The sequence below is a fragment of the Nematolebias whitei genome, chromosome 9 (assembly GCF_014905685.2).
Source record: "Nematolebias whitei isolate Nwh7 chromosome 9, NemWhi1, whole genome shotgun sequence".
Classification (NCBI taxonomy): domain Eukaryota; kingdom Metazoa; phylum Chordata; class Actinopteri; order Cyprinodontiformes; family Rivulidae; genus Nematolebias; species Nematolebias whitei.
In genome coordinates, this window is record NC_056506.1 from 28,656,703 (window position 1) to 28,670,752 (window position 14,050).

The 14,050-nt window shown below is 39.3% G+C and overlaps 1 protein-coding gene across 1 annotated transcript in view; it reads left to right on the forward strand.

Moving 5' to 3' along the window:
* Window positions 1–14,050, forward strand: part of cacna1eb (calcium channel, voltage-dependent, R type, alpha 1E subunit b) — a 78,291-nt gene that overhangs the window by 22,039 nt on the left and 42,202 nt on the right. Inside the window, exons 5-10 of the mRNA XM_037682180.1 lie at window positions 3,707–3,810; window positions 5,482–5,640; window positions 10,469–10,659; window positions 10,744–10,847; window positions 10,946–11,061; window positions 13,557–13,610. Coding sequence (XP_037538108.1) covers window positions 3,707–3,810; window positions 5,482–5,640; window positions 10,469–10,659; window positions 10,744–10,847; window positions 10,946–11,061; window positions 13,557–13,610 — 728 coding nt within the window. The remainder of the gene's footprint in view (window positions 1–3,706; window positions 3,811–5,481; window positions 5,641–10,468; window positions 10,660–10,743; window positions 10,848–10,945; window positions 11,062–13,556; window positions 13,611–14,050) is intronic.

Sequence of the window (14,050 nt, forward strand, 5' to 3'; positions counted from 1 at the left end):
AGCCTCTCTCTGGAACGATAAACTTGTTACAAGGTGGAATTTTTTGATTGACAATATAAGTGGTGATATATTTGCTGTCAGATTTGACCTTTTTATTGAACTAAAATGGATATTTATATCACACGTGACGTGAACCCTTTTATTGTAAAACAATTAAAACTGTGCCGTACCCTGTTATATTGTTTCAGAAGAGGGTTGCAAAGTAACTTAACAAGACCTTACATCTTAATTTAATGACATAAACTACTTTTATGTTGATCTGTGCAGCAATTTCTTTACAATACACATATGTATGCATGCAACAGCAACACATACTGAATTTTGTTTCTGCAGAAGAAACTGAGCACTGCGTGTGTGATTCAAGAGCCGGCTCAAACAGTCAGAATATTTGCTTTCTTTTTCAGCGAGCCTCCGTTCAACTGCTTTGTGCTCGAAGTGCAGCCTTGAAAGAGGCACAGCTTTTGTTTTGTGTGTTTGGTCTGAAGGCTACTTCCACAGACTCCCACCTCAGTCTCGGTGTCTCTCGCTGTGTCATCTCCTAGTCTGACACGCGCTCACTTGTTACATGTACGTGCTCACTGAAACCTAATTAAGCAGGAAAGGAGCACTATGGAAACACTTGATGCACGTTTATGAGGTCTATTGTCATGTTAGTTCAGGTTAATTTGATATTTCACCACAGTTTGCCGAGCTGATGTGTAACAACAACAATAGTTTAGGACTATTGATGTCAGTAGAAATGGGGCACCACTGGGCTAAAGCTGCTCCTACGGCAGGTGAAGAACTGAGAACATACATGAGAGTGGACAAATTAAAATTAAAATTTTAAATATTAAAATAGCAGGAAGAAATGTCCAGTAAGTGTTCAAGATACAGTATTCAAAAGGTAAAAGTCAGAAGGGACAAGAAACCAAGATAAACCCTGACACAGGAAGCACTGAGTGACAGTTTGTTGCTGGATGAGTCAAGCAGAGGTAATGGGCTGGCTGTTAAGCACTGATTTGGATTTATGACCAAATCAATATCAGCTGTTGCAGGTTTAGATATCTGAGTGGTGTCTGCAGCTAACATCAATCTTAAAAATTGCTGCAGTGATAAACAAGTCCAGTTAAAGGACATTAATGTTGCAAAAGCAAAAAGTATGCCCAACTGCAGTCAACAAGTGTATTTTTACCCAATCTATGAATGTTCAAATATCACCAAACTGCAATTGAAAGTAGAATTTTTTTCTGATTTTCTTTTCTCCAATAATGATCTCACACAGCGCGTGTGTGCTGAAGAGCATGGTTAAAGTGGTTTCCAGTGTGAAGAAAAGGGCTTCTGACCAGGAGGCGGGTCTGTGACGGATTGAGAGCAAGAATTTGATGTTCCATGTCGATTTGACATTACCTGACTCAAGTAAATTTCCATGGAGTGGAAAAAAAAATCACTGGTTACAAACTGTAGGTACATAATATAATTTCAAGCTGACTCTGGTGCTTAGCCATACAGGGTTTTATAATGTTTACATGATGTGTAGGCACAAAAGATGAAATTCCATTTCAAATCCAGGTCAGGGAACATGTGACTGCAGAAAAAGAGCTTCTAAATCATTTGTCTCACCAGCACCTACTGAGAATCCTCTTTTAAGAACCCAAGAATAAAAATCATCACTTCAGTAGGTACCCCCTGAAGAAAATGGTGTTACCTTAAAGTACCACAAGGCTCAGTTCTAGACCCTCTATAGTTTATACATAAATGATCGTCTCTTTCCATGACCTGGTAAATCATGATGTGATTTATCTCCAATTCAACAGATTTTAGCCTGAAATACAATGAAGTAGTGACGGTCTTACCCATTTTGAAGTTAACAATACCGACAGCAACAACAACTCATGCAGTTGACTAAAGTCTGACTGACCAAGATTTAGCTCTCTTTTTTATTTGTGCCTGTGTTGACACTCTTGATGGATTACCTATCAGATTTAAGTTACAAATGAGATTTCTGCAGAAATGGTCATTTGTGAACAAAAGTATACTCAGACATGCAGACCATTAATTGAAAATTAACTCTCTTTTTTTACCTTTTGTTGATGCTTGGTTAAATTTTGACTCAATAAAAAAAATTAACTTTTTTTTTTTTTTTAAGCATCACCTTTAAAAACACTTGTTTCGCCTGAAATGTGTTCCAGTTCGACAGTTAACAGCAGCGGTCAGCCCGCACAGCGTTCAGAACCTGTGATGAACGTTCAGAATAGCAAGCTGCTCTCAGAAATGTTCGAAAGCTTTCCTGGACATTTCTGAGAGCAGTTTCAGATTTCTCCGCATTGGAGAACATGGCCTCCCTCATTCACTCGTTCTCCTGGCCTCTCTCCCTCCCACTGCTTTCAGGAGAGAGTGTGCGTGGGCTTACACTTGAGTTTCTGCCATGTGCTTTCTACTCTCTGCTCATGCACACACACACACACACACACACACACACACACACACACACACACACATACCCCCCCCCACACACACTTCCTAACATTGTCCAAACATTTTATAAATTTGTATGTTTGCATCTGTATGTGTACAAGTAAAAGAAAAATAGGATAAATCTATTTTGTAAAGAGAGCGATCACCTTTTATTTTAGATTAAGCTTTATTGTTTGACATTTAAAAAGTAGACTAGATATGAACTATTATTTTTAAAGCTCAACTATAACAGACGTTATTCAATTATGGCTTCACCATGATCTGTTTTATAATAGAAAACAGCAACAAATTTCCATCTTGTAAAAAATGAAAAAGTCCAGCTGTGGTTTCTGTTGTAGGATTCAGCTGGTTGGTTTGTTCCCGCTGCTGTTTTTCAGTGTTTGTGTGTAGGTGGAGGAGCATCAATGTGTGTGTGGGGGTAGATGTGAGTAGAAATGCCTGCCAGGTGTATGTGGCTGCTTTGTCTCTCAGCATCCGAGTCTGGTACATTAAATGAATATACTGTACCACTGTACCACGGGCTCTACAGTTGTCTGCATGTCATGCAATCAGTTTTTTATTCACCTTTTTGTTTTGGTTCCCTTCACATGAATGACTCGTTTCCAAAACCGTTGTGCAGTCACATTCGTTTTATGTTGATCGTTCAAACTCTTCAGGCACCATGAAAAGTCTGAATTCTTAAGAAAGTTTTGTGCTGGAATCAGTTGCACACAAATGTATTTGCTGTATATTTTATATATTTTTTTACCCAAATCTTTTTATTGTCTCATAATCTATTTGAAATGTGACCTCTAGAATTAGATTCAAAAGATTAGAGAAAACAAGCATTCCTTGATGGAGTGCATATTGTATGCCAATGTTTTCAATAAAGCTCCGGTCATTTTATAGCAGCCCTCTGAGTATGCGGTGGGGATTATGCTCAGTGACCACTACACTTAATTTTAGGTAAATGTCTATAAATGAGTAGCCTTTTCTGTGTTTGTTATGGCTATTTTCCTTTGGAGGTCATCTTGAATTAAATCCATTCCAAAAGCCATAGAGGTACTGTACATTCATTGATTACTCAAGATAATTTTCATTACATATTGTGCTAACAGAGAGACTAACATGCCTGCTCATGGACTCAGATAATTAAACAAAATGGCAGCACATGTAAAATTTTATACCAGTATGATAATATGCTGTGTTCTAGCATTTATGCCATCATATTATTATTTTTTTAATATACCATATGTGTGCTTAAATACAGGATCCTGGCCACTGCTGGTTCCCACATGAACATCCCTGTGGACCTTCGGACCCTGAGGGCTGTACGAGTTCTGAGACCTCTCAAACTCGTCTCCGGCATCCCAAGTGAGTCATTTACTGACCTCTAACAACCTGCCGTTGTTTAAGAAAGTGTACATCAGTAAAATAAAAACAGATCTCGCTGTTTCTCGGTGCAATGATAATAAAGTTTATTCTTATTCTGATTTGCAAGGCAAGAATCCATTCTTTAAACATTTCCTGTACATAATAAACCACCAGACCAGGGTCTTTACTGTACATTTAGGCTGCATTCACACCAGCCCTGTTTAGTCCGCTTTAATCAAACTCTAGTCTGTTTGCCTAGAAAGTCTGGTTCATTTGGGAGGTGTGAATGTGTAATCAAACTCTGATACGGACCAAAAAAGTGAACTCGGTTGAAGTGAACTCTAGTGCGGTTCGAATGCAGTGTGAATGCAAGCGGACCAGAGGGGGGGGGGCGGTGGGTGGGACAGGTTGGCTCGACTGACTCAGTGCAGTGTGAGTATGAACCACACCAGCTGAAAATGTAAACAAATGTTATGAATATTGGTCCCCAATCGAACCGAGTCTACCGGACTATCAGGTGTGAAAACACCTTTAGATTGTCTGGAAGAGTCAGCTCAAGTCATACAAGTAGAGGAACTTCTTACAATAAACAAGGTTCACTTCCTGAAGTAGATTGTTTAAAAGTCCTGCAGTATGAGAACATTTATAGATTCCCTCAACACATTTCATTTTCATCTGTACCATGTGATTAAAAGCTCTTTAAGATGTAATTACAGCTTATTTCTCACTTCTAAGACTGCATTTTGCTTTTCGTGGCAATTTTAGCCTCTTTTTGGGGGTACTCAAGCACTCCTAAATTTTAACTTAGCACCCCTTAAAATTTAAGAAACCATCATTAGGATTCTCTAAGAAAACTCAGTTCTCAAACCTTAGATTCACCAAAATATTGAATAAATTTGGAATAAATATGGAAAAAATGATGACACTGCTAAATGGCCTGGTAAAAGCTAGGATTTTTTTTTTTGCACGAGTCGGATCCTCAACACCACCTGTGTGTTAATCCAGTATGCTCGTCAGCAACTGACCAATCAGTGATCTCAATTTGACCCGAAGTGAAATGCCCCTTACCTGCAGAAACTGAAGGGTGTTAGGATGCTTGAGAGAAGTGGAGCATGCTCTATTCACACAAGGAGAGCTGTTGGTCAGTCTACTTCTTGTTGCTCTCTAAAATAGTTACTGAATCAAGTGTTTACTTACTGTATGTAGGTAAACACAGATGTTTAACAACCCATTAAAATACACCAGAATGGAGGAAATGGCAACTACTTTATTCAAAATTTTCTGGGGGAGGACCCCCACACCATTGCCCCCCCCCCCCACACACACACACAGACACATTACAAATGCTTCTGATGCCAATGGCCACTGCATTGTTCAAGCCAAGAACAATTAGCACTGGGGGCTGAGCACTCCTGAATGACAGATTCTAGAATCGCCCCTGCTTGTTGGGCGTTAAAGCAAAGTTAGAAGTTTCTAACCATGACCTTTTAAATCTATCAATAATATATCAAATACAGTGAAATTCGTGCAAGGTTATAATTTTTATATCAGAGCTAGTAAAAATGTCAAAGATAATGTATTGGAATAAAAATGTAATTTGATTGTTACTGTATTTTCCCAATACGTTGTTTTAAATGTATTTTTCCCACTTATTTTTACTTCTCCCTACAGGCCTGCAGATTGTGCTGAAGTCCATCATGAAGGCCATGATTCCACTGCTCCAGATCGGCCTTCTTTTGTTCTTTGCCATCCTCATGTTTGCCATCATCGGTTTGGAGTTCTACAGCGGGAAGCTTCACCACACCTGCCAGCCATCGGACGACATTCTCAGTAAGAGCTGCAAATTATTCTACAAACCAGAAAACAGGAAAACCGATCTGAAGTCTGTGTGAGTCTATTAGAACAATATTTAAAAAGTATTTCTGCAGTCAGTTAAACAAATAAGTGTGAAGTGCACCTCCTTGCAACTTCCAGTGTTTGCTTTTTGTATTACTGTATTTATGAGTGAACACTTCTCCAGCAGCTGTAGTAAACATGTGGTTTACTCAATTTTCTCAAAGAGAGGGTGTGAATATCTTTGTTTGAGGGCTCTGTGGATTACAACAGCAGCAAGCTCAGAGGTATTATTAAAGTTGATGCTGGCTGATTTAGCTGCTGCTTAATTAGTCAACATCTGCTCTGTAATCACGAACCACACCACAGTATTTACTGTCATTGGCCTACTCTGAGATGGATTGCAACAAAAACCCCTGTAATCACAGCAGGAACATTTAAATCTATCAGACCTTTCTTTTTATGTCATTTTCTTGAGTTTAATACTGTTCTGGTGTATTTGGGGAAAAAATAAGACGGAAAAGTTTTATTTTATTGAGTTGCCCATTCAATAAAATGACTCCTTTTAATGTGTCAGTTGAAAAGTGACTCACTGTTGTAATCATTTTTACTTTTATGCACATTTTCTAAACTCAGATTTAAAGGAAGTGCAGAAAAAAAAACATTTTTAAGCAAATGGAAATATGGCACCTTGAAAAATAATATTCCCCTTGAACTGGTCCACATTTTATCACTTAACCACAAACATTTATGAAGTAGACCAACACAAAGTAGAGCAACTGATGAAATGGAAGGAAAACAGTCCCCGTTTTACAATTTTCTTTACAAATAAAATGTTTTTAATGTGGCGTGCATTTGTAATCAGCTCCCCTAAGTCAATATTTTGTAGAACCACATTTTGCTGCGATTACAGCTGCAAGTCTTGAAGTATGTCGCTAGCAACTTTGCCCATCTAGAGCCTGGTCTTTGCAAAATAACTCAGTCTCGGTCAGATATAATAGAGTGTTTGTGAACAGCAATTTTCAAATCTTGCCTCAGTTGGATTAAAATCTGAATTTAGACTAGAATATTCCCACACATGAACATGTTTTGATCAAAATCCTTCCAATGTGGCACTGGCTGGATGAAGGTTTTTTCTGTGATTGCCCTGCATTTCAAGTAGGTCCATTAAACTTCCCACCAACTTTCCTCTCTGCTGAAAAAGAGCATCCTCGCAGCATGATGCTGTTAGTGACAAGAATTAGGTTTTTGGATTCAAACACGACGCCAGACAACAAGAATGGTTAAAATGTTTATTGTGAGACAGCTGCTAGTGGAGGTCTGAGTCCAATGGCGGGGACAATCTTCACAGTCAGGCGAGGGAGCTGGAGGTGATGACGTCACTGTTAGTGGGTGAAGAGCAGCTGCAAAGCAGAGCGTTGTTTGAAGAGAGATCCAAGGGTCCAGAGTCAAAAGCGGGGGTCATACACAAGTAGTCAGAGGTCCAGATCCAAGTTTGAATTGTAATCCGTGAAGCGCAGTCTTTGGAGCAGAAGAGAGGGTCAGTACCGAGGTCAGAGAGGTAAATCCAGAACAGATAGGGAGCAGGTAAAGCGGGGAGTCCAAAGAGCAGGCGTGAGTTCAAGACAAGGCAGGCAAACAAGGCTATGAACATTACACTGGACATTTACTAACACAAGGGGTTCAATAATCTGGCAGGGAATTGGAGTGAATGTGGATCTTAAATAGGGCAGGTAAGAGGTGTCGGGCATGAGCGCTGATTATTCTGAATTTGGAGAGTAGGAGTGGTTGGATGACAGGAGCAGAAACATGACATGAAGAAGAACAATCATGACAGATCATTTTTGGTATGAATCTTTTTGTTATGGCTGAGAACATATTTCTGCAATGCATGCACAAAGCGTTCTCTTGTCTCAGCCTGAAGGCCAGCTCGACGACTCACAGTGCCTCACTGGTGATGACGCCATGAGAACATGCCCAAAACATTCTCTTACCTTAGGTTGACTAGCTGACGGCCATGGATCATGTCTGTGTTTGACTGTAGCTGGCTATGAGGGAACACCTGTTGGACTCTGCTGCTGTATAAAATTCTGCAGCAAACTCTGTTTGACGCTCATTCAGTGACATGTTCCATGCACTGTGTATCAGTGTAATCGGTCTTGAATGAGTCCTTGCAAATAAAATGCTGGTAAAAATAAAATCTTCTCCTGCCATAAGTAAGTTAAGAAGAATATGTTTCTCCAACAGATGCTGCCCCCACCATGTTTCATGTTGGGGATGGTGTGTTCAGGGTAATGGGCTGTGGTCATTTCTACCACACAGTGTTTTGCATTTGTTCCCAAAAAACCTCAATTTTGGTCTCATCTGACCAAAGAACCTTCTTCTACATGTTTGTTGCATCGACTAAATGATGGGCAAATGACAAATGAAACTTCTGTAACTGTCTTACATTTTGCTGCTCTTTCATTAAGGCCAAATTAGAGACTTACCAGTACTTAGCTAATTAGTTTTCATGTCGACAGATTCTCCCATCTGTGGATCTCTGCAGCTTTTCCAGAATTATCATGGAAGCTTCTTGTCTGCTTCTCAAAAAAATTCTGTCCTTGCCTGTTTAGGTGGATGATCATGCCTTGGTAGTTTTGCAGTTGTGCTGTATTCTTTTCATTTATGTATTATGGCTTGAACAATCCTCTGTGAGGCGTTCAAAGCTTGGGGGATTGTTTTATAACCTTGCCCTGCTTTTTTGTATAACTTCTCTACAACTTTATCCCTGACCTGTCTGATGTGTTTCTATTTTTTTCTTTTTGATCTCTACTGTTCTGAAACAACCTGCTGGCTCACAGAACAGCTGAATTTATTCTCAGATTTAATTACACAATGGTGGACTGTGCTTATTAATCCAGTGATTTCTGGATGCACTATGTCGCTCTGGATTTTAGTGAGAAGTATCATCTCAAAGTAGGTGAAAACAATACCACACTGTTCAGATTTTCATTAGTTAAAAAAAAAAATATATACATATAAATATATATTTTTTACACTGCAATTATACTTTGTGTTGGTCTACCACATAAAGTCCCTAAAATGCTTTAAGGTTTTGTGCTTGTAATGTTGCAGTGTGTGTGTAAATATACAGCAAGTACGAATGCTTTTTAATGCACTCAACATATAGTTTTAATAGAACTTATTTCATTTTAAACAAAGTTTAGATTCAAAATTTCTGCACAATTCATCTCAATTTCTGTTCAAAAGAATAAAAAGATTAGTCTCCTAGTCAGACTAGTCAAGACAAGTCTTGCTTGTTTTCACCAAAAGTATTTATTTTACAACCACTTCATGTGTTAAACTCTGGACTGTGAAAGCGAGGTAACAAAAAACACTTTCAGTGGAGGAGGACAACAGAATATTTAATGTTTGCAACTGTTCATTGTGTATTTAGTTGTTAAAAAAGTTCCCACAGTGTAAAACTGTCGGCTCTGTCTCTCATGGCCGTACAGTAAACACTGTTTAACTCAGTTTAACATAAACATAGTGTCTGTCTACAGCTAGCAAAATCCACCCGCCAGTGCATTTAAAGTTCACAAACAAACACTTTAATAATTGTTACCCAACCAAAGTGTGAAAAAGACAATTAGCAGTTTGAAATAAGTGAGTAAACTATACAATAAAATGAATTCCTTACCAACGTCCACAATCTTACCAGTTTCCTGTCTAATGATAGCAGCGTTTCTGCTTTCTGGTATTGGCAGATTCTTATGTTATCAAGGAAGGCGGTGGCAGCAGTTTCAGCAATATCAAAACTGTTGAGTCTGTGTGTAGGTTTGGTTTGTCCTTTGAGTACTCAAAATCAGCTGACTTACGAGCTAAACCGTAAGATGGAAGTGATTTGTGAGAATCGCAGGCCACCTGCGGCTTCTGGGACTCACCAGAATGTTGGAGACGACATTGGAGGAGGCTCATGAGCACGGACCAGTGGATTGCCCACAAATCTGGACATTTTGGATCTTGAAAGTACCAGCAGGACTCAAGGCTGACAAAAAAAAAAAAAAAACAGTCTGCCTGAAAAAAGTATTTTCAGGACTATGGTCTATCTGGAAGTGCTTCATGGACAAATCTCACCGTCTTGTTGTCAAATGCATATGTAATGTGTTTATAAATGTGCTTGCTGGCAGGTTTTTTTTATGTCTTAATTCGTGTCCTGATAGGACAAGGTGTGAAAAAATCTTTTTTGTAATGCCACTATGCTATCACCACGGATTTCCCCCCCTTTCTATCCAAAAAAATATTTTGATAAAGAATAAGAGGCCACGCTCCAGTAGCAGCAGTAATGTGCACTCCGCCCATCTTTCGGAGGACTGTACAAATATAATCTCACTGTATTTTGGTACAATGATAATAAAGTTTATTCTGATTCTGATTCTAATAATCCTATCTGCTGGTTTCAGCCTCGCATTCCAAAAAACAAAAACATGCATGTTAGGCTGCCTTCAGGCCCAGACGTCCCTTGCAAAAGAGATCTGTTATCTCAAGGGTATTTGCCTGGTTAAATAAAGGTTAATAAATAAATTCAGTGGACAGGTACATTATTACTGATCTTCTCTAACTATCCAGTATAAGTTGAACCTTTAAACCTTTAAGTGGTGATATGTGACCAATGTGTACATAAGAGTAGCAAAGTTTTGGTACTTAGCCTCCATTGTCTCGTGCTTCACTTGACTCGCAAAAGTCAGAAGGTAAATCCAGCTGCAGTTGGCTCAGATGTGTAGACATTATGAATACATTTCAATAACATGCACACGCAACAGCCTACATTTTATTTCTGTAGATAATGAGACTGTTGACTCATCGGAGCTGGCATTTGCATGCGGAGTGAGGAAGTGTCCAGAAAAGTACGACTGCAACGACACGTGGATCGGCCCCAATGATGGCATCACGCAGTTTGACAACATCCTGTTTGCTGTTCTCACCGTCTTCCAATGTATCACCATGGAGGGATGGACAGCCGTGCTCTATAATGTGAGCTCACATAATCAGCTAATGGATCATAATACAACACTCTGAACGCTGGTAAATATTTATTCATGTCTATACGGATTACAGACAAATGATGCACTGGGTCTTACATGGAACTGGATGTACTTCATCCCGCTCATCATTATTGGCTCATTCTTTGTCTTGAATCTAGTTTTGGGAGTTCTGTCTGGGTGAGTTTGCCTCTTTCTATGTGTGCAAAAACATTTTCTGTCTTGGTGACTACATTATGGAGCAAGACTATTGTTTTTTTCATGGTCTTATTTTTTAGAGAGTTTGCCAAAGAGAGGGAACGGGTGGAGAACAGGAGAGCCTTCATGAAGTTGCGCCGCCAGCAGCAGGTGGAGAGAGAACTGAACGGGTACAGAGCCTGGATAGACAGGGCAGGTACTGAGCAGCTGAATGACTTTACATGTTTTATTATGGTGGATGAGCTGGACTCACTCTGATTTATAATGTTGAGTAAATCTGTAATCTAATGTCTGAAGGAAAGAATCAACCCTGATGTCAGCTAATAGTCAGATAATCTGGCTCAGGATGTGAAACAGCAATTTGTATGCTATTCCAAGCTTAGTTGGCACGGAAAGCCTGTTTTGACTTTTTTGTGTGATTTCATTCAGATGTTTTATTGTTATTTTTTCAATAAAATGCTAACACTTGCTGTATATCCAAACACTATCACCTTATATCTTCTTGATATTCCACAACAGACGTTCAGAAGAGCTCTAGGTGCAAGAAAAACAGATTATTTATTGTTGGAAAAGGGCGACCAAATATAAGGTTTATTGTATTAGCATAAACAAGATTGCTACAGTGAGTTTGACTGAAAAAATGTCCAGCAATTTGCAGATTAATAATACAAGATACAAATGATAACAAACTGGGGATATTTAGATGCCACTGGATGAAATATTTAGTTGAGATTTTTCATCTGATCCCAAAATTAAGTTGCATTTAAATGTCTGAGAACAAAACTACAGAAAGACTGTCAAACAAATAACGTGTCCAACTTTTAACCCATCAGTGTTATTTATGAGTCATGCGTCTCTTGAATCAAAATCAGTGCAGCGTGTTATAACTACTAATGTCCTGTGGATAATGTAGTTTATTTGAATCCACGGTAGTTTACAGCTGGTGACACTGACACTACACATTGGCAGGTTTGTGTGAAGATGTGTTGTGCCGTGAAAAGTGACAGTACCCAAAAGACAAAAATTTAGAAGTGCTGGTACTGTGCTGAGTATCAACCCACTTTGAGCACTGAAGGGCTCCATAAGTTAAATAAATGTTTTTTTTTTTTTAAAAGGCCGTTCCTCAAGAATAAATGTGAATATTGTCAAAGTAAATATGCTGATGCAAGCTCAATAATCCAGTTGGAAAAATCTAACTAATTAAGTCTTGTCCTCTGGACAGGTTCATAAAAAAACAAAAAACATAAAAAAAAAAAAAACACTTGTTGAAACGTTTCATCTTTAATCCAAAAGACTTCTTCAGTCTGAGGAGCTGCAATAAACTCAGTGTCATAAATAGCCTCTTCTCAAAGTGCATCAACCAGTTTGCTGTTGACAGCCAAAACTATCTGTTCACGATAAAGGACCATCAGCCTAACAACCGATCGTTAGTGCTCTGATGGCCGCTTGCTATTCACAAAGGGCTGAGTGATACTAGCAATAACAGCATTGTAAGAAGCTGACAACTGGACATGGAGGCCTCCGCCCCTTTATAATGATGGACACTCACTCCTCTCTCAAACCATCGTTCCTCTCTGTCCAGGATGTGAACATCTTCATCCCTGAAAGAGTGACCGCTGGCCTGGAGATGAGTGTAGACCGCAGAGTCCTGGCCTGATGATGTTGCTCTTCTGTGCTGGTCCATCCTTTTGGCCAGTGGCTGTTTAATTTCCCCGTTGTAAGACTGATCACAGCCCTCCTGACACAGAACAGCATACACAACATTACTCTCTTTGTACCAGGGAAAGCAAAGCTCTGAGTCTCTGCCTTTCAGTTTTAGTTAATTTTCTGTAACTTTCCTTTTCTTTACTGAACAGACCAAACATTACTAATGAGGTTAGAGTTGGTGAACAGGCCGTCATCTTGTTAGTGAAGTTATGACAGCATGCAGGCACCATTTAGCCACAAATCATGCTTTTACATTTAATTTCGTTCAGATTTCACAAACAAGATCCAAATTCATCAGTAATCTTTTGTAGGCGTTTTTGGACACGTTTGTAAAATTTTGGACAGAGCTAGGTTGGCTGCATTCACACCGATCAATTCAGCTTATTACCAAGAGTCTTTGATTTGTTTTACCAGTAAGTCTTTAATGCAGAATAAATAAGACCTGAAACAACCCTGTTTTAAAATCGGACGCTCTTTGTTCTGTTTTGGTAAGTGACTGCTCTGCTGCAGACACTGTTAAGAGTTTGGGATCTTTGGTGGAGTAGCAGAGAAGCACAAACATGCAGAGCTGTAATGGAAATCTACATTGCTGGTCTCCCACGCATGCAGAGGGTGAGAAAAAGGTGATACTGACTCACGGATTTAAATGTGTGCGCACGAGTGTATGCACACGCGCTCGCCAGTGTTTTATGTGAGCACGCAAGAGAGAGAGTGAGAGAGAAAGAGACGTTGTGCATTTTTATGTGTTGGAGCGTGTGGGATGAAGGAGGAGGAAAAAGAGACAGATATTGCAAGAATTTAAGACAAAATGAGAAATCAGTCTTCGTACAGGTCATACTGCCCTCTCAAAGCAGAGCTTACATCAAATCCTGCAAGTGTTTGCAGACATCCTAAACTGTTCAACCCTATGACTGTATATTTCCACATCTGATGGTTTGACTCGTGCTTCGTGTGTAACCTGCAATTTTACTGTTTTACATACAGAGGAAGTGATGCTGGCAGAGGAGAATAAAAGTTCAGGAAGATCACCGTTAGATGGTAAGCTCACACGCCCAAGAAAACATCTGGGTATTGCGTCAATGTGTCATCTAATTGATTGTCTATTTGTTCACAAACTGTCAAGCTAAAGGTAACCATGACAACAATGTGTAATCAATGTTAGTCAGCTAATTTACCAAAGACAAAACAAAGCAAATACAAAAATGGGTCCCTCATTTATCACTGGGTTTAGGAACCGCACCCAACACCCACCCCCACCCTCCTGCAATAAGTGAATAACTGCAAAGTAGGGAATGTAGTGAAAGTTAAAGTTCAAGTAAACTTTACTGTACAGTAGTCTCTCGTTTATCGTGGGGGATCCGTACCCTGAAGCCCCGCTATAAGTGAAAAACTGCAAAGTAGGAATACAAAAAGTAGTAGTATATTTGAAGATTATTTTTGCAAGTATACTTTAAGTTAAGTATATCAAGTATACTACA